The sequence below is a fragment of the Pelmatolapia mariae genome, linkage group LG14 (genome assembly GCF_036321145.2).
Source record: "Pelmatolapia mariae isolate MD_Pm_ZW linkage group LG14, Pm_UMD_F_2, whole genome shotgun sequence".
Taxonomy (NCBI): domain Eukaryota; kingdom Metazoa; phylum Chordata; class Actinopteri; order Cichliformes; family Cichlidae; genus Pelmatolapia; species Pelmatolapia mariae.
Window position 1 is genome coordinate 9,081,896 of NC_086239.1, and position 21,114 is coordinate 9,103,009.

The 21,114-nt window shown below is 42.1% G+C and overlaps 3 protein-coding genes across 3 annotated transcripts; 1 reads left to right on the top strand and 2 right to left on the bottom strand.

Moving 5' to 3' along the window:
* Positions 1-4,055: 4,055 nt before the first annotated feature.
* On the bottom strand, positions 4,056-9,533 carry LOC134640826 (proteasome subunit alpha type-6-like). Its single transcript, XM_063492800.1, has 7 exons — positions 9,307-9,533; positions 8,699-8,793; positions 7,534-7,615; positions 7,216-7,371; positions 6,835-7,013; positions 4,839-4,933; positions 4,056-4,547 (listed from the first exon to the last, which is right to left on the bottom strand). Exons 1-7 carry the CDS (start codon positions 9,380-9,382, stop codon positions 4,490-4,492), a joined length of 741 nt encoding a protein of 246 aa, XP_063348870.1. The 5' UTR covers positions 9,383-9,533; the 3' UTR covers positions 4,056-4,489.
* A 162-nt stretch (positions 9,534-9,695) lies between these two features.
* Positions 9,696-14,444, top strand: LOC134640824 (inositol-tetrakisphosphate 1-kinase-like). Its single transcript, XM_063492799.1, has 10 exons — positions 9,696-9,898; positions 10,043-10,067; positions 12,479-12,601; positions 12,785-12,902; positions 12,990-13,091; positions 13,264-13,304; positions 13,426-13,591; positions 13,821-13,888; positions 13,974-14,136; positions 14,211-14,444. The coding sequence occupies exons 1-10, from the start codon at positions 9,765-9,767 to the stop codon at positions 14,348-14,350; spliced, it is 1,080 nt and encodes a 359-aa protein (XP_063348869.1). The 5' UTR covers positions 9,696-9,764; the 3' UTR covers positions 14,351-14,444.
* A 52-nt stretch (positions 14,445-14,496) lies between these two features.
* LOC134640823 (cilia- and flagella-associated protein 251) lies at positions 14,497-21,101 on the bottom strand. The gene is made up of 6 exons (XM_063492798.1): positions 20,918-21,101; positions 18,639-18,679; positions 18,460-18,529; positions 18,281-18,346; positions 17,124-18,154; positions 14,497-16,253 (listed from the first exon to the last, which is right to left on the bottom strand). The coding sequence occupies exons 1-6, from the start codon at positions 20,961-20,963 to the stop codon at positions 16,185-16,187; spliced, it is 1,323 nt and encodes a 440-aa protein (XP_063348868.1). The 5' UTR covers positions 20,964-21,101; the 3' UTR covers positions 14,497-16,184.
* Positions 21,102-21,114: the final 13 nt, after the last annotated feature.

Below are 21,114 nucleotides of genomic sequence, written 5' to 3' on the forward strand. Positions count from 1 at the left end.
GGTCATGAGACTGACTGCATGCTAACCCATATTCTCTTTTGCCTTCTTTTGTCAGCAAAGTAAAGCACTTTTTTAATGCCATAATATTCAACACAAGTGTAACTTTATATGTAAAAATTCATCCATTGTGTAAGTGTACTGGTAAGTGAGGTAAGCCACTGGTTGCACTGAAATGCAACGTGTCCTTAACGTTGTTTGTTTCGATGTTGTTTGTCAAGATTCAGAGGACACTTAGAGCACGCTGCAGTGGCCTGCCTGTACCATGGGGTCCACTGTGCTGCTGCTGCACATTTACAGGAGTGTAAAAAGGTTATGATGGACAGAAAGGAAGGGTTAATGGGACAGCCAAGACTGGTTACAGGTGGATTGCTGGGTCCTGTGTGTGTGTGTGTGTGTGTGTGTGTGTGTGTGTGTGTGTGTGTGTGTGTGTGTGTGTGTGTGTGTGTGTGTGTGTTCTGTAGGAGGTCCAACCAGGCTGCATCACTGCTGACACACTGCTGCTGGTAAATCCAGCTTAGTGTGTCTAAAACAGGCCTACGAAATCTGCCACAGGGCACCTAATGCTAGGGCCGCTGTCACCCTCAATCACTCACACACACCTAATCCCCACACTGTGACCCCACACACACACACACACGGCCAGTACTCTGGGCCCATTTAGCTTGGCAGGCACTCACAGTACCAGGAGACACCAGCCACAGGGTCAACATTTCATATGGTGGGGGAGTGATGGGGGAAAAGGAAGGATAAATGTGAGGTAGAGGGGTATGAGCTGCAGGAGTTCAGGCATGTAGGTAAGAAACAGGTGGCATTAGCGCTTGAGGTATGGCCAAAACAGAGAGAGGAGCAGAACAGCTGTGAGGTGAAGGTGCCTGAGGAAAGAGAGGGTTATGGGGCTGCGAATACAAGAGAAGAAGTGGTGTGTTTGTAGGGATGAGGAAAAAAAGGCACAGGGAAAAATGAAGGGTATGTGGTGAGGAGAGGACATGGGAAACGATACTTAGGGGCGTCTGAGTACAAATCAATTTAAAAATTAAAAAGGCACCACTTTGTTAAATACACCATAGAATAAGACGAGCAAGTCTTGATACCAGTGGGCAGGGGTAGGACCTTAAGAAAAAAAAAACCTATAAAGCTGTTTATGAAAAGACACACATATATAAATTAACTGTTTACTTATTCTTAAAGTTTTATAAAACATCTAGTATTCAATAATACACCATAAGAAAATGAAAGGGGAGCGGTCCTATAGTTAATTGTGTGTGGTGATATTTCTTTTCCATTACAAAGTCTTTGTTTTTTCAAATTTAAAGATCCACTTCAGTCATGGAGTGATACAATTATTTTTTCTTTCCAATCCTGTAAATCTTCTGTCATGTCTCCTTTTCCCATAAAAAGCTTCACTTACATCTTCTAATGTAATTAATTTTAAAACAGCTTAAAATAAGACCTCCCTTTCCACCTTCCTCTGTCCTACTGTGTGGTAATCCCTAAATTAATCTCAAGCACAGATTGGTCTTTTTCATTAAAGATATTTTGTTACTGCAGTTTAAAACTTAAATGAAGAGACCATTCACATTGCTGTTATATAACCCCTGTGCTTTTCCAGCTAGAGTTATAGACTGTATATAAAAGATGGACAATGCTACCAGCTCTGAAAAGTGAAGTAGAGCTGTTCTTTTAATAGCAGGAATGGGTGTGACTTGAGTTCAATTGTGTAGAAGTCTAGGGGAGAACATCCCTTCAGTTTTCTTGCTATTTGATCTCAGTAAACACGTTTTAATTAGTTATTATCTCAATTGCTAGTTCCAAATCATATATTATATAACAAAATGTTTTTATGTGCTAATCACAGACTTAATTAAAGTAAAAAAGGAGGATAAAGCAGGATATGCTTCACTGTGTTCGACAAGTTGCTAGCTAATCAGCGTGCAGTGGCTTCTCAGTCTGCTTTATGGTGGCCATGTCCATCTTTTGTATACAGTCCATGGCTGTAACAATGTTTCTGCCAGAATAAAGTATCTAAAAACCAGGGACTGGAACGTGTAAAGGTTCCAGTACTCCAGCTACTTTTGCGGTGTGGATCCACTAAGTATAGCTAGCATATCTACGAGTTCAACACTTTTATTGGTGGAGACTTTTTCATGTCTGTCTGCATTTATGTAAACTGTGAACCTGCCAGTGCTGACAGCGTTCTTCTTTGTGTTCTTTGTTTTTCCAGGTTCCTGTGCATGCAATGCCAGCAATGGGAATTGAAGAGCCAGCTGGTTTTACCGGTTAAAATACTAAACTGAAAAATTTACACACACACACACACACACACACATATATATATATATATACATATATATACATATATATATATATATATATATATATACATACATACACATATATATATAATCTTTATGCTACACTGCAGCACTGTTCCCATCCTGTTGGCATGGGGTTAAAACAGGCCATAAGAGTTTATGTGCCAATGCTTATACCTTTATACACAATCTTATGTTATCTAAGAAGTACAGAAATGCTCCCATAAAGTAATTTGAGGCGAGACACTTAAAGCCTATCAATGCAACTTAGGACCGTGCTCCAACCACTAGGAGCTTTAACAAGACTAGCGGGGCTTTTTGATGCTCTCAGTCTAAATCCTTAATGTGTCTGCAAACAAATTGAGAATCCAGTCTTTAAATATCCTTCTTCTCAGTCCTGGTCAGCTTTCAAATGACCTTAAAGTATTAATCTTATCTTTTAAATGTATTATTGGATGGGCATTGGTAAAGTTACATTACATAGCACCAGTTCACAACAGCAGTTATCTCTATGAGCTTTACACTGTAAGGTAAAGACCCTGAAATATCAGATGTAAATTCTAATGAAAAACCCCCAGACCACTTGGTGACTGTGGGAAAGAAGAGACCTCAGCAGGCTGCAGGGCAGCTGGGGGGTGGTAAGGAAACAGGACAGAACCGAGGAGCAAAGAGAGCCCATAAACAACAAACAAGATGAAACACAAACTACTGGAAACTGGTGCAGAACAAACACATGTATGATGTGAAACATCACATGGCTACCATAGAGATATTGCAACGGTACAGTATTTGTTTAAGACAGTTTCAGGGCAGTGAATACTGTGAAACTACTTGGCAGGTAAGTAATAAATATTGTTGTCAATGAGAGAATCAGCATTATTAATAATGTAGGATCACAGTTTAACTTCTGTAAACTAACAGTATATTCATGTAATCTGCTTCTAATAATAAAGTAAAAGCATAAACACGCTGCTGTTCTCTGTCATTGTAAGTGCTCATTTTAAGAGTGAATATGTGCGTGCGTGGCTGAGCACGGAAACACTTATCCTTTCAGATTGCCAGGTGACATTTTGTAAGTGGTGGGTCACAGTGTGTTTCTGGTGGACTGACAAGACACACAACGAGGGACAAATAACAAAGTGGAAATGGACGATTGGCAGTGTGACACACATACAGACAATCCCCAAAGACTTGGAAGTGTAATAGTTTACGAGAGTCAAAATAGATTTCTGTAAATAGAAAAGTACAAAGAAGAACAAATTCTGTTATGAAATACTCAGAGGAGGCTGGAAGCAGGCACACCACTGCCATCTAGTGGTCACAGGAAGAAACGCAGGACATTCAACAGTGGATAACAGGCAGAGAAGCCGCATACATTTCAACACAAGAGCCTCATAAAGTGTGATTGCTATTTAAAATTAAATCTGCTTTAGTTGCAGCTAACATAACTGAACACATGAATGTTTCTAATACTCTACCCCATCTAAATCCTGGATCCTTAGTTCTTGCTCATGAATACGTCCAACTCCAGAATGACATGATTGATGGAATAAGGTGTGGATCTTTGATAACTTAAAGACTGAAGTGACCTGTCACCTAAACGGAGCTGATCAAAAAGAATACCTGCACCTCAATGAGATATCTGTACAAACTACAAGCCAAAATTAATACATCTCCTTAATCCATTCACGTTAAACCAACACACGACATTGCTCAGTCTTCTTTGCATTCAGTTTTATTGTGAATTGCTTAAAAAGCATTAAGTATGACTCCCAGGGACAGTTTTATTATGATCTTTGGAGAGTGTTGTTATAAACATACAGTCCTAAAAATGCTGTATGATAAATATTATGCACAAACCAGCATCCAACAAAAGTTTAGCTGGTCGATTTAGGTGCAAGATCAAAATTTAAAAATGGCATTACTACTCTATACAGAACTGTTTTAAAAAAGCCCACTGGAGATATGTGTCCTATCACTATGAATCAAACATGTATCGATCCTTTTTAGCACAGTTTCTTCATCAGGTGCGCTTGATTAATCTGTCTGGACATGCAGGTGACCGACTGTGTACAGTGTTGTGTACAGTGGAACAGCGCTGGTGAATTACACTAAATCAAGCACACCGACTATAGCAGACTATGATAAATCACAGACCGATGTTTGCAAGGGTGTCTCTACTCCCGCTCTGCTATGGCAACCAGGTGGGTTTCAATTTCTTCTTCAGGGAGTGTCCTGCCAGAAGGAGAGCGGGAGGAAAAGTGGAAGAACAAAAGTCAGACATGGCCATGTAAAGTCCTTCAAAACAGAGAGATTCAAATCCTGTATAATTACCAGACTGACCAAAAAATAAAAAGCATCTGACCAACAATATAAATGGAATGAACCAAAACAACAAAGTAAACTCGTATTTGCAATAAAAGCACCTAAAATAATAAACAATGCCACGTTTCTTTCAGGGTAAAAATCCAGGGCAGAACCTCAGTCATGACCCATGTGGTGAAACCAGTGCGTGAATGAAGTTACCTGAACTTAGGTTTGTCTTTGGTCACTACGCCGATCTCCAGCTCACTAGCCTTGAAGTCCACTGACAGGACAGAGGACAGACAGGAAATGGCCAACTGGAAAGACAGGAAGGAAAATACAGAGAAAATCCTTCAGCCAGAACATTAAAGAGGATTTTCAGTCAGAGCGAAAACAGAGTAGAACTTCACAGACTAACAAGGTGCACAGAGGAGAGAAGGGTGAAAAGAAAATGTTGTTTCAGGTGCGTTTTACTACAACACAGGTTGTATTGCAAGTCATTCAAAAGTTTTTAATAGTTTTGAGGAATGCTGGTTGATTCTCTGGCATTGGGCGATTTTCAGGCTTGTTTCAGTTTACACTTGGTTAACTGGCCTGACTCCAACATCATGACCAAAATCATGGTTTACACCTGCTTCTATAGTGTGCTCAGGTGACCACTAGTATTCAGTTTTTTAAAGGCCAAGCCAGATTTGACGTTTAAACCACTCTAAATGTTGACACTGGCTGAACAAAAAGGGAGCAGGACAAAAGAAAAAGTTCCACCACATCTGCCCTCATGGCTCATTTTTCAAGGGACACATCAGGACACATTAGGGTTTACACTGCAAAAGATACAATATATGGACTAAAGTACAGGCCTACACATTATACCTACAGAATCTTCTCAGTCACAGAGAACCCAGGCCGTGAAGCTCCCAGTGCACACTTTTCTGTTGACGTTAATGTCAGAGAAGGTTTGAACCTCTGCAGTTACTGAGTCAGCTGTGTGCCTCAGAACTCAGAGACCCCACTCTGTAACTTTACATGGTCTCGCTATATGAAAGCTGAGTTGCTATGGTTTCTAAAAACTCAAACTTTGATCTGATCATGGAATGCCTAGGAGGGAAGAGATTTCTGCAACGGTGGCATCCTGTTAAAGTACCACACTCAAATTCTTTAAGCTCTCTACAAGCAATTCTTTCATAGATTGTAAGATTTTGCAAACACTGGGAATTTTTTTCAGGGTTATTGTTTCCAATTAACCAAATTGTCTTTGACAATATCACACAATGCTGGACAACTGAGCATTAAACAGAAGGAGCTGCATACATAAGATGCCACTGAGAATGAGACTGGAGGAAGAGAAGCTACTGGGTGTCAACCATGTTCATGAAAGTGATTTGCCTGAGCCATGACTAAAGACTTACGACTGAATCAAACGTGGGTGATTCCTATGGAATATGGAGACGACAACAACACCAACTTAAGGCAGCTTTGACTGAGACAATCGAGATGACAGAAAACTGCCAATATTTTGTCGTGACAAAGGACATTTGTCTTCGACACTGATATTGCCTGAGAGTTATTTGGTGTAAGGCCAGCATCAGTGATTCTTTACAGGTGAGATGACCTGAGACATGTAAGCAGGGTTCATATTACTGGAAACATCATACTTTATGAGGTAAGTTCAGAGTCACATGAATGGCAATGTGAAACTGTTATAAGGACAGGCTGCTATGGTTCATTGTCACATTGACCTGTTTGCTCACAGGTCATCCTCTTGTCATCTCAATCAGAGATGCTAAAATCATGCAACACCCTCTCCTTCACTGACATACAACCACTGAGATGTTGATATTCTAACAAAGGTAAAACGCCAAGTGCATCAGAGGCTGCTATTCTGGGAATAAGCAGGTATAGGAAAAACAAATTCATCAATATATGATGATCTAATCCTAAGTGAGGCAGATAACTTCAAGGCAGTGACTATACCAGTGCTAAAGGCACAGATTTGACTTTTGCTGGATGTAAAAACATCCTGTATAGCGACAGACAGGAATCCAGTGTTTTATTCAGGGACACTGTTGATATACCTTGGCCTTTCTGTTGGAGGACAATCCTTTCGATTCCACCCAGCAGCTTTTACCACCACCGCATAACTCATCTTTTCGACTAAAATTGGAGGCGTCGCATCAACAATTCAGAGAAAGTGTGTTTTCATCAAGCTTCATTTTACCTGCACTGTCCTGTCATGGGTCAGATCTGGCTTTTTCTTCAGCTTCTTCTCCAGGTAGCTGTTAGCCTCCGTCTGTTTGGCTCCAACCGCCGTGGCTCTGAAGCCACAGTAATAGCCTGCCGGGTCGCATTTATAAAGGACAGGACCCTGCTGGGGGTCAATGGCCACCATGATCATACCTGGGAGCACACGGGGACAACTTAAGACAGCCGTCCTTCAGATTGTGAACATTCAGTGCATGTGCAGTCAGTCTTTAATGACTGTTTGTGAGCTCTTATATGTGTTATTAATGTGTGCCTTAAACTAAACTGTCTTAACTATTAATTATATCTATATATTAACGCAAATAAAATATAAAAATGCACGTAAGCGCCCACTTACAGCAGCCTAGAGGTCTCATTTCAGCATTCTGCGTGTACACCTGAGAGATATCAGCCAACCTGCGACACAACACGTCTGCCATGATGTCATAACCAAATTTATACTTCCATTCTCCAGCTTCCACTCGGGCCCGGTGAACCTGGGAACGACTGTCAGCTGCACAGGAACAACAGGATTTGAGTGTAATTACACACAAAAAGAACATCAACACTTTAACAACACATACATCACGTCTCATATTTATTCATTATTATTTATGACAGCACAGCATACACATTGTCATAATGAAACGCATGCTGTTAAGTGATGAATAAATACCATTGTGCCCGGTCATCACGCAGCCAATGCGAGGTGTTAGTTTGAACATGTTGGTCACAGTGGAAGAGTCCAGCAGCTTATCCTGCAGGAAAAATTATCCAGCTTTATAAATCTAGACACTGCAGTATTTTGTCAAAGTAACAATTTAGACTCATGAAATGCATCTCAGATGGTTTTAAGCACTTCATTAAACATTTGTAGTCAAAACTTTACATGTACTCATCATGAGCATGAATGTCAAGGTCATTTTGATCTTCTGATAATTTCCTTTTTCCTTTTTTTGTGATGTTCTTTTTCCAGGGTGAAATGATTATACAGCACACATCTTTAATGAATTTATTTAGGCTTTTCTCTAATTCACATAGGGTCAAATGTTTATACACGGGATCAATTATATACAGACACCCCCACTAATCGTTGGTTAAATGTGCCTTAGCAAGCTGGACACTTTTGGTAGCCATCAAAAAGCTTCTGGTATAATTCTGGCTGGATATATGACCAGTCCTTCTGCTACAACTGGTAGAGTTCATTTAAACCGGTTGTTTTTTGGAACATCATCACATCTGAAGCATAGTCCACAAATTTTCAACAGGGCTGAGGTTGGTTCTTTCGGTACTGGTACAACCACTTTTTAAGATGTACCAGTACCACTGGTACAGAAAAACAGCCCAAGGGCAATTTTAGACCACTACTATGCTTGACAGCTTATACAGTGAGTGCTCTTAGGTTTGAAAGCCACAGCTTTACTCCTCTAACATACCTCTTGCCATTGTGGCCAAATAGCTCAATATTTGTCTCGTCTGGCATTAAAACCTTTCTCCAGAAGGCCTTTGTGGTCTCCGAAAGACCCTGCCTTTCACCCTATCATAGTTCCAGCCCTCCTGTAACCCTAAATTGGATAAATGAATGGGTCTCCTGGATCATATCTGGATCCGTGCACACTCCATAACATCCATAACTGCAGTGACTAGATGATGAAGCTGACATAGGAGAATAAAAAACATGCCAAAGGTGTGTTTGAGGCCCTATCACGTTATATACAGGGTATCTTATTCAAGCTTTTTGCTGACATGCTTTGAGTCATAACTGGCCTCACTGTTTGGCTTCAGCTCACATCATCATCATCATCAGCATCATCACTAGTGAGACGCGTTTGAGGTCTTACCGGAACTTTCTTTTGTGTGACCACCACCGAGGTGTCCTTACCCCGGATCCCAACGGAGGTCAACCCGCTCTGAGAGATGGCTTTGAAGGCATACTCTGCATCGCAGCACAAGACACATATGAGAAAAAATAACAACATAAACCTCCCCCATTATTTTTTTATTCTGTTTATTTAATTTATGAGGTGGAAGGCACCGAGTTTGCCCCCGCAACGTACACCATGATAGTTATGAAAACAACTTAGAGGAACTAATTTTTTCTATTTTCAGGATACTTCAAACGCTAAAAGCAGATATAAAGAATAAAACTAACTCAAACTAACTACTTACTGTGTGCAGTTATTCATATTGCAATTTAACTAGGTTATAAACATTCAAGCTTGAGTAAAAACAGGTATAGCAACTAGTACGTGTTCAACTTGGACGCTAACCGTACTCCGCACCGAAACCAGAAGAAGCTAGCTACTTTTGCTCCATCATGTTTTTGTAGTGTTGTTTCGATTAGCAGCAGCAGGTAGCTCACACCTGGTAATGACGGTGCTACTGCACTGTGCACTAGGCATGGTTCGGGTTTGCTGTTAGCTAACACACAACAGAAAATGTCCCTTACCGACTTGGTAGAGGCGGCCCTCTGGTGAAAAAATGGTGATGTGTCGGTCAAAACCTGCGTTGGACCCTCGGGACATCTTCCTCCTTGTGACCTCAGGTGAACTTTACTCAATATGTCTGTATGAGCACGCAAATAATCGATACTTCGTGTGTTTTTCAAGAGTCAGATAATAGGAAATGACATGCCTGTGCTACTGCCGTGAAAGCAGGCTAATGGAGTAACTTCCCCGACGGGATTTTTACTTTCTCTTTCAGTTTTTCGCTCAGAGCGGCTCCATGACCGGCCCCGGCCGCTTTAATTGGATGGCAGCGGCAACGAGGAAGTCAGAGACTTTACCAGTTAAACTGGCCCTCTCGCTCCCCCCGTGCGGACTCGGACAACCATGACTCATGATTGTCCCCATAAAAGAGTGAGAGGACTCGACACTCCCGAGCAGAAGTGGCAGAGGGAAGGGATGAATGGATCGTCTGTCCGTGCGCGTGTGCGGTCCCTCGGCTGCAGGGGTCCGGATGTCAGAGCGCAGGGTGGGCTGCTGGCTCAGCGACAAGAAGCGCAGGAGGATGAACCTGGACGCGTTCATACGGTTCTGTGCGTAAGTGTACTTATTGTTTTACTATGAGGCTATTCAACTGTAAAATTCTCTATACTGAATGATTTGTCAGCATAGTCTTGTTCATTATGTTTAACATAACAACATAACAATAGACTATAAGCATTGTAATGCTTTTTCCTACAGAGACCATGGAGTGGAAGTGGTAAAGGTGAGTTCTTTTCGCCCATGAAGTCACCTTGGCTGTGTGTTAAATCTTTTGCAATCACAATGGCGAGTCAGATGAAATGCGAGGCTGAAGACTGGCCAGTTTTTTTTATTTGTTACGTATTCGCGTTGATAATTACAGTTTAATTAAGACGAGTGGAACAAGCCAGTGTGTGAGTGATGCTGTGTCAGACTCCAAGGAGTAAGATGATTGTAAAAGCCCAAATTAAGGGTTTTTTTTTTTAAGTGTAAAGGCTAAAAACTTTCTTGTTTGTGTGTGTGTGGGCGAACATGCTTAGCATTGCATGTCTTTGTAAGTGCATGACGGTAGACGGATGTTTTCATACTTGCTTGATAGCTGTGACACTAGATTAGGAACACTACTCAGTCACATACTTGCGGCCACAACATTAGCAGTTAGTATCGCAGCCACCTGCGGCCACCTGCTATAATCTGCTTGTAGTGAACTTGTAATTCATCCGTGATCATAACTGTTCAGACATTTAACTGCACGCAAATATCTTCATATACTACTGCATGGGTGTGTAAAACCACCTGGGTGTGTTTTATGGTGATTTAGATTTCAGGAGCAGATATCAGGAAGTGACTCATTTTTTCTTGTCTGAAAGATTTGCTGGTGGCTTAAAACGAAGTGTGAAACAATACCAAAAGAAAATCAAAAGAACTGTGTGAACAAGGTCTATATATATTTCTTGTGGTGTCTTAACCTTTTACATACTGTGTGATGTCATGCAGTTGACCTTGCTCCTGGAAGTTATTGCGAGTCACTGTGTTGCAATCTATTGACTGTAGGTGTGCCAGTGACAAGGCCCTGCTAATGTACATAATTATCTACTGGCTCTGTGGTTTGGTTGTAAAACGTCTGATCCCTCCTGAAGCCAAGACAGCTGTCACATGGTGTTCCCCAGAGGTCAACTCTTTTGTTTTTTTCTTTGTTCTCTATTTGTGTTCTCCTCTCGAATCATATAAGTCTTAAAGACAGCGCTGATTTTCTATTCGGTTTTATTTATATAGCACCAAATCACAAGAACATTCACCTTCAGTCAGATTACTCCCCTATGACAAGGCGCTTGGTCATAGGTTTCCAAGTGTTCTAGGAAAAGTGGCCACAATTCAAAGAAACACCCCTGCTGTCCTTGCTGCTGACTACTGGTTGGATATGCAATGATTTCAAACTTAAAGTAATAACACAGACTCATTTGATCGTGTCTTGTAGCACACACTTTTTTGGGAAGCGATATTCAAATTAGCTTTATTCTTGTTTTATCACTGTTATAGACAGAATGGGGATATTATCAATGCTAACAGTAACACCTGTGTTTTTCCTGCTCAGCCATTTGAGAATTTGACTTTCTATATTTTTAGATGATCACTTCTTAATTGGTGCAGTGATCAGCTACATGTGCTAAAACAAACTGCCATTTGCAACTTTACGTTTATTACACTTCAAGACTGCACAAATGAAGATAATATGAGTGATAATATGAGAATTTAGCTGTATTAAACTCCTACAGCATAGATTGGCTACATCTAAATTATGGCTTACAGCTGCACCACCCTGAGAACGCCCAATCTGATTTGACCTAAAAGATAAGCACAGTTGTTTAGAGACAGCCCGAGAGCGCCAGGTTCTGTAGGTTTAGTGGGTGGGTCATGTGGTAATTGTAAAGTTAGTGGTTTGATCCCCAGCTCCTCCAGTCTGCATGTCAAGCGAGATACTGAACCTTGAGTTGCTCCTCGTGCATTGATTGGAGTGTGTGTGTGTGAACATTATAAGGTATGGATATATGTGCGAATGGGTTCAGTTCAATTTAAAAAATTGTATTTATATAGCACCGAATCACAGCAATAGTTTCCTCAAGGTGCTGTATATTGTAAGGGAAAGACCCTGCTGTAATACAGAGAAAATCCCAACAGTCTAATGACGACCTGTGAGCAAACACTTGCTGGCAGTGGGAGGGAAAAAAACTCGCTTTCAAAAGGAAGATACCTCCTGCAGATCCAGTCTCAGGGAGGGGCAGCCATCTGCTGAGACCAATTGGGGGTGAGGGGAGGAAGACAGAGATTCTAATAATTAATGATTAAAAACAGAATTTATAAATGTGTATAAATATATAGAGACTGAAGAAGAAACACTCAGTGCATCATGGGAAGCCCCTAGCAGCCTAGGTCTATTGCAGCGTAACAAAGGGAGGATTCAAGGTCACCCAATCCGGCCCTAACTACGTGAAAAAGGAAAGTTTAAGTCTAATCCTAAAAGTAGAGTCTGTTTCACTAATCCAAACTGGGATTAAAGAATAAAGAATAAGATAATGAAGCTTGTAATAAAAAGTAGAAAATTCTATATTAAAAGAAGTCCATCAACATAGCCTGTACATTTTTTTTCTATTGTAGATTGATCTCACTCAGCCCCTGGGCCCTCAGGGACCCTTTGACATCATCCTTCACAAGCTGTCTGATGTAATTGTGGAAGCTGAGCATGATAGCCAATCACAGCAGCTCCTTGATAACTTTCAGGTAATGCTGCACCTATTTAAACTATTCATGTTCCAAGTCCAGTAAACTGTGTGTTCATCTGGGGCTGCTGACAGAGAAAAGACTCTGTGTGTAGTCTTTTAATCTCGGGTGTTAATAATAATGGTACAGCTGGACATTTTCATTAATGAGCAGTTAGTGACTCCTCTCTCTTTCCCACCACAGAGTTATGTTTCAGCTCATCCTGACACAGTGCTGCTGGATCCCCTGCCTGCCATGACTAAACTATTAGACCGCTTTGTCTCGTGTCGGATAATGAGCCAACTGAACAGTTCACTCCGAGGTGACTGCAGCTTCTTAGCCCAACGGTAACACAGCTTACAGCTCAATCGCAGATATTAACAGTTGCTCATTCTCCTTTGTTTGTCAGACTGGCGTATCTGCAGTCCCCCATGCCTCGAGGTCCACAGTGGCAGTGACCTGTCATCCATTGAGCAGGCTGTGATAAGACAGGGCCTAACATTTCCTCTCAGTCAGTTCACTTAATATCTGTCCTCCACATTTCTTACTTATTATATGTCTCTTTGTGTGCATGCATGCATGCATGTGTGTGTGTGTGAGTGAAGCCTGGAGGTAACATGCAATTCAGTTTTATAAAAATTAAAATACTAACACACAAACACTTCCTCTTTTCCTCACCTCAGTTTGTAAAACCAGAGTGGCACACGGCTCATATTCACATGAGGTAGCTGATTTGGTTTTTCCTGCCTCACAAAATCCCACTTGATATCTACTAACTACTAACTGTAAAACTTGTTCTTGTAAGTTTCCATTTCTTAATCTCATGTGGTCTCCATGTGCTGCAGATGTGTCTGCTCTTCAGTGCAGCCAGTCTGGCTGATATCCATCCTCCCTGTGTGCTTCAGAGTTTTGTGAACCACGGAGCCGTTTTGTACAAAGTGTTTGTGGTAGGAGACAAGCACTGCTGCGTAGAGAGACCCTCTATCAAGAACTTTCCCTCCGGCCCGTGTGGTCAGTTTCCACCCCAATATTCCTTTCGTCTTTCCCGTCTTTTATCTTTTAACTTTTTTTTTTTAACTCACTTGCATTGCCCTTACCTTTCTTGCTTTTCCTTTCATTTTGTGTCTCTTCCTTTTGAGTTCTAGCATTTCATTTTCTCTACTACTTTTACTATCTTGTGCCACTGTTATCACCTAGTTTTGCTTTCTGTATAACTGTTTCTCTTTCTCCCTGCCTGCAGACAGGAAGACCATCTTCTTCAACAGCCAAAAGGTGTCCAAACCAGAGTCGAACTCTAATCTTACGTCTGTGAGTAATATTTCTGACTTAGTTTAAAGCAATAGGTCAAATGCTGCTCATGTCCACCATAAAATGCCACGTCTCATATTCTAAGGTGGATGAACATATGGTGGACCCGCCTTCTCCCAGCTCAGATGCTGTGGCCGCCCTCGTCAAGGAGCTCCGAGCTCAGCTCGGCATGGCCCTGTTTGGCGTGGACGTCATCGTCAACATAGGAACGCACGCGCTCACCGTCATCGACATCAACATTTTCCCAGGTAGTGCCGGAGTACTCAGTGACTTACACACAGGAAGACACTGTCGTTTTCTGATGCGCTCTTTTCTCTGCTAGGCTATGAGGGCATGCCTCAGTTTTTCTCCTCTCTGCTCAGCCACATCCAGTCAGTGTTGGACAAACACGCCGCTGCTGGTTCGCACACTACAGGTGGTTCCTCTGAGGAAACAGTGGGTGTTTGTCACCCCAGGAGTTGATCACGGATTGGTTTCATCAAAAGGTTAAACAAAACTTGATCAGGAACTTTATCCTCTGCAAAACACACTAATTACTTTGACCTGCTAATTGTCTCTGCTCTGTTAAGGTCAACAAACAAGCAAAAAAAAAAGGCAACCTACAGTACTTGAGTATACTTTTCTGTTTATTGATTGACAGGTAGCATAGAAGAAGATACAGCAGGCACAAAATACAGCACTCTGATTGGCCAGTAATAATACAAATGCCTTTTTTAATCACTTTTTTCCATATTGTGTCATATGTCCTCTATGCTGAGCGCGTCACCTCCCCACAGACGTTTCCTGCAGTGTTCCTGCTGGTTTGTGAGATTCATTTTGTATTTCTATAGAAAAAGGAACTACAGTACATTCATGTTGATTAACCTTTAAGCGAACAAGCATCTCCTCTTTGGAATAGATTGCTATAACATCGTCAGTGTTGATTCATAACGTGTATTATTACCACGTGTTTACACAAGTCGACCGTCGGCTCGGCCAGTGTTCAAATACATAAACGTATCATAAATCTCGGCCTTGTAGAAAAAAGAGAAATATTTGTATACGAGTACCACATGATGCACTTTGATTACATATTAAAATACATTAAATAATTCCGTATTTGGCTAATTATTGCATTCGCGTGTGCTCTAGTCTATACTGTGTTATTGCACTAAGTGGGCCTCCAGTAGCAACCCTGTTAATCCTGCACTAAGTGCATATCTGCCCAGTGTCCTCTTGGGGGCGGTGTTGCTTCATATTTCCTATGACCTTGGCTTACAGACCACATATCTGATATTTACACAAATGACATGACAGCCGTGAAAACTGGGATGTAACACTACCTAGTATTTATCGACGTTATTGTCAGTGTCGCTGTTACCAAAAAGACAACAAATGGCTTTAGTGTTTCCTCTCCTCCTTCCTTCAGCTCCTCCTTGGCTTGTTAAGATAAGAGTGCAAAGCTGGCTGAGAAACCTGAGGTGACACTTTTAGACCTTGTAAGCTGTAAGTACATCACCTCCTTCTGCCACATGATCAACCAGGCAAAAGACAAACTTAACGTGTGATGTACGTGCAAGTGTGTGTTTCGCTCGTGTCACCCCGGTTCGTCGCGAACAGTCTGGCTGTAACAGTGCGTGCGCCAAATGAAACAAACAATCTTCATTTCTACTTAAGTCGCCAAAGAAATGAAGAGGAGATAACGACTTCCTCCTGGGTACAAATATCAGCAGTATTGTTAACAGTCGGAACACCAGGGTACACACAGTTATTGCACAAAATATACTGTATATTAAAATACACTAACTACTTATAATAGGGAAACTGTATTTTTTCCCCCCCAAACAACACGCCATCAAAGATGAAACCTTCAGAGTAAAAGAAGCGCTGATTGCTATGATCGTGACTCTTCGTGGCTGGCAAACTGCAATCAAACTAACATCTGAATGAAAGTGCTGAAATGCTATTGCATCTATCGCCTGTCTACCTCACGCACGTTATTTACAGAAGACAGGGGCAACAATGATGAGCACAAGCTTTCAGATTCTCTGGGAAAACTACATCTTTTTCTTCAACACAGAAACACATCCAAATGAACAAAAGAGAAAAAGAGTATTTTTTTTCCCCTCCAGGCAATCTAAAAGCAGAAATGAACCAACAGTATGTACACTTTGGACTAATGTCCATTTACAGAGTCCTCTGAGTGCTGAAGGGATCTGAAGGCTGTTAAATGGAAACTGTGTGAGCCAAATGTGTGACTGTGAATGCAACAAAGGGGCTTTGTCATTCTGCTGTGTGTGTGTGTGTTATGGGTGTCTTATCCTCTGCGAAGTTCCCTCAGCTCTGCAGCCACTTTGCGCAGCTCTGCTTCAATCTCCAGCAGCTCCTGCAGATTAAAATAAAGTTGCACAAGCCTGGAATCAGTGCATTTGTAATTTGCACAGACAAGCTAAGAGAAAACATATTTTTCAACTATCTAAAACCACTGTCAATGTAACAAGAGACACCCCCCCGCCCCCCCCCCAAAAAAATAAAAAATTCCAATCCTTTGGTTATAAAGACCTCCCTAAAAGCCATTAGCTCAGCTTTGTATGTTTTTAAATATATTTGGCATAAAAACATAGATTTTTTAAATACATGCAATAATAAATGTTCCATTTAATGGAGTCTGGTCAAATTAAATTGACTTGATTGGTATACACCGAGTTTATACAAAGCATATTTACCTTAATGATTAATTGTTTGAATAAATGAATCACTGATTTTATATATTTCAGTTGCATTTCACTCAGACGCATTTCTCTTAATGCTTCATGTTTGATTTTGTGAGTGTAAAATCTTTTACTTTGTGATATGCTGAATATTACAATAACATACATTGTGATTTATCACCTTTTTTTAACTGCATGTAATGTCCTCAGATTTAAACTTTGTCAGTATTTGTTTTAGCCAAATAAAAAAAGTTATCTTACTTCAGTTATTTATTTATTTATTTATTTATTTATGTGATTAAAATGAGATTATCAAGGTTGCCTCCTGCCAGGTAACATGACCCCTTTTGTTTCTGGTATTCCCGGAGAATTTTAATTTATTTAATAAAATGTCGTTATTTGGTGTCCCTTTATCAATACTGTATCACCAAGGATGATATCGTGATTCTATGGGTTCCATCCCAATAACTACCAAGTAACTACAGTATAATTACACTGTAATCTGCAGTTAAGACTGAATGTACCCATTAATTGTTCTAACTTACTTCTCCTTCATCTTCTTCATCCTCCTCTTCACCCTCCTCATCGTCTTCCTCCTCCTGCTGCCCCTCCTCATCCTCCCTGACATATTCATCCTCATCTTCCTCGTCCTCCCCATTTCCATCCTCCTCCTCCTCACCCTTGTACCGCTCCCGCTCAAACTGCCGTGTAGCCTCATCGCTCGCTTTCTCCATCACTCTCTTCTGCTGGGGCTCCTTCACCTCCACCTCCTTTGCTGCCTCTTCCTTCTTAAATCCAGTCTCTGTTTTCTCGGAGTCAGGCTCTTTGTCTCCTTCCTCGCCCTCCTCCTTCTTCTCTTCCCCCGTCTTTTGATCCTCATCGTCCTCTTTCTCCCTGCCCTGCACCTCCTGCTGTTCCTCCTCCTGCACCCGTTTCATCTTCCTGACGAGTTCATCCAGCTCCTCTTGCTTCTCCTTCCTCTCCCTCTCCTGCTCTGGCTTGCCCTTGCTGTCCTGCTCCTTGAGCAGCTCCTTCAACTCTTTTTCCACCTTCTCCTTCTCCACCATCAGTTCCACCTCATTCTTCCTCCTCTCCTCGAGCCTCTGCTTCTCCAAGTCCTCCACCATTTCCTCCTTCTTTTCTTTGTCCTGCTGCTCCTTCTTCTTGTCCTCCACCTTGTCTTTGTGCTCCATCCCAGCGCCTTTCTGGATCTCCCTCTCCTTCACCGCCTCGTACCTCTTCTTTTTAAGCTCCTTCAGCAGCTCTTTGAGCTCTTCGTCATTTCTCTCCTCCTTGCCTTTCTTGGCGAGCTCTTCGGCAAGCAGCTCCTCGAGCTCCTTGGCTCGTTCCTCCTCGTCATCCCTCTCTCTGTCTTCAATGCGCGGCTCCTCCATCACCTTCTCCTTGGTGTCATCATCCTCTGTTTTGTCTTCTTCCTTTCCCTCTGTTTCCTTTGCGAGGTTGCTCAGATCTCTCTCGTCCTCGCCCGTCTCCTCGAAGTCATTCTCGTCCTTCTCATCATTGGCCAGATTGTACTCGTACCGCTGTCGTTCATCATCATGCTCCTTATCTCTCTCTGAAAAATGGAACCAGTCAGTGTGACATAAAAAAGACAAATATAAGTGCCCATGTTTTATGGGTTTTTTTAGTAGTAATATCTTAAAAACAACATCAGACTGAGGCAGTGTGAATTCATGTGTACCATCATCAGCCAGTTTCTGCAGCTCCCTGAGAAGACCCTGATGCCTGTGCACCTCATCAAGTTCATCTGCAAAAAACAATTAGACACAAGCGAGCCTAATCACCGCGCAATCAAACCGCACACACTAAACCCTGCATGACACCATCTGATCTCTTAAGAACAGCTAATTGGTTACCTACCTGCTAGCTGTGGGCCACAATCATGCGGTGACCCATCTTCATTCAGTGTCTCCTGAATAATACATTCAACCTAATGGTACAATACAATACACACAAACACACACACATATTTTACAGTTGAGTAATTAAAAAGCAGCAGACTGATGGATGAAATTCAAAAATAAAGTCTTGTTCCTCACCTTTGCATCATTAAGGGGTGAGATTACTGGCCGGCTTCCCACTGAAACACAAACACAGACAGACACGCAGAGTGAACACGGTGAGGCACGGAGGGACAATTGGACTAAAAATCAATGTAATCAGCAGTTTTCTATCAGTAAAAGGAGCTGAAACCTTGCACCACAGATGAAGTAGTTTGTTTACTTTCCAACCGTTTGCTCTGTGCGAGCGTAGGTGGAGCTGTTCCCTTGTTAATGTGCATAACTCCCAGTCCCCCCTTCTCTCTCGCACTCCAGGATGCAGTCGTTCCCAGAAGCTTTAGCTCACAAGGTAGTTTCCCACCCGGGTTAAATCAGTCACCAATCCCACGCCAGCCAGCATGTCATTAAAGGCACACTAAGCTGCTCTGCCGGTGCCTTTTCCTCACGGTGATACACTGCATCTAACGAGGACCGAGAATCCATGTTCATCCTGCAGCCTGCAACCCTCTCCTTCATTATTGCGCACCGGGAGCGAGGACTGTTTGAAGTGTGAGACGTGATGCTGCTCAGTTCCAGCAGCTTTATTCACTCTTTGTTTACAAATGTCATCGCACATGTTAACTTTACTTTACAAGATTGTTTTCTGTTTTTTTTTGTGGTACTTCGCCATCACAATTATGAAGAAAATCATGCATAAATAAAGGTAAATATCATCTTTCCAACAAATTTGTCAAGTCTGGGCCCCTGACATAAAAAGGGAAAAAGAAATAAGTTTTTAACTGTCATAATATTTTTGACTGACTTAAAATGCCTAATTAAGTGTATTTGTATTAGCATGAAGTGCATTTTTCTTCCAAAACCACCACTGCCAAGCATACCACACTAACAGTGCCACCCAAAATAAACAAAGGAGAATTTCTGTAAGGAAGTTTCTAAGGAATTACCCACATCTACAAAAAAATATATATCTCTGAGTCACATAATGGAAATCAACAGTTGTTTTGTTTTTTTAGTATTTCTCATAGCTTATTTATTAAAACCATGAGCAATTCACTTCACTTTGATTGTGTCTATCAACTAACAACAACGGTTTTGTTTGAAAGACGCCATAAAGGTTCACTTCATCAAACATGACTTCAAATGTTATGTATTCACAAATAATTATAAATAATAAAAGACACTGAGGAAAATCAAAGCTCTGACTTTTATCTGGGCTCTGTGGGATCGCAGCTCACAGCCCGATCAGTGCAGGATCAATACGGGACCAGCTGATACCACTGGTGCCCCCTCGCAGACACGTGAGCTGCCTACAGTTTGGCCTTTTAACAGTCTGCATGTCCATGTGATGACGAAGTGTGTGTGTGCGTGTGTGAAAGCTGGGACACCCCAGCGCCATAATTATCACCGTGATCTGGCTTGCCCGCTCAGAAATGAATACATCACGTGTCCAAGTCAAATTAGTGGAGTACACGAGCTGCTCAACAAGCCCCAAAATGTCTGTCTGCATCAGAAATAGGTGCATTTATTATGGGGGGTTGAAGGATGCGCAATATGGAGTGTTGGCATTGACCGATGTCGAGAGGCAGTTGCATTCAGGAGTATTTTATATCCATTTTAATGTAATAATAGATTTGGTTGTATAGTGTTAGGGTGGGGTTATTGCCCTCACACACTGCGACACAACTCTAACCCACAGTTACCTATAGGTTACTGACAGAGCTGTGCGCCCCTGCAGACACGCGCGCGTGTGTGTGAGGCACACTTCCCCCTGGTTCTCACACCCCGCACGCGGTCTGTTATAATTGATTAAGCTGGCTCTCGCAGCGGCTGGCGCGTGCAGCTGAGCAGCACGCGCACGTGTGCGCTGTTCCGCTCACCTGCGCGCGGAGCTTTTTCCATTTGGATTTGTAGCGGACAAAGCCGGGAGTCCCTAAACAGTGAAATACTCCTGTGTATGAAATGTGTCTACGGGCAGAAGCACCATCGTCCCACAGGCACACAAACACAAAGGTGGGCGCACAACAAATTATGTAACAACGCTCCTGTTTAGCCTATTAGTCTTAAACCCCTGCGGATTCCGCCATTAGGTTAGCATAAAGCGCCAGTCTGCGCCACAAAGTAGAGCTAAAACGCGTTTATTGTGTCTGTTTCTATCACAAAGCCGGCTCCATGGCGGTAAAAAGAATAGCTGAGGTAGTAGTGTGTAAAGAACTGGGTCGTCTTCAGCTTAGCTTGCCAATTTTTTTGCCGCCACTTCACACTAAAAGCGCTCTGCATGCACACAGTGTGTGTGTTTAATGGATGTGATGAACGCTTACCTCCGACGGCAGCCCAGAGAAACACCGCGGTTATCAGAATTCCCATAGGATCCGGGAAGTGAGGCTCCTGCAGGAGATAACCTTGAAATAACGGGCTGGATCTTCTTCACACACCCGCCGAGCGAGGTGGAGCCGAGCCGCGGAGCACAGTCCTGTGTGTGTGTGTGTGTGTGGTGTCAGGTGACCGATTAAAGCCC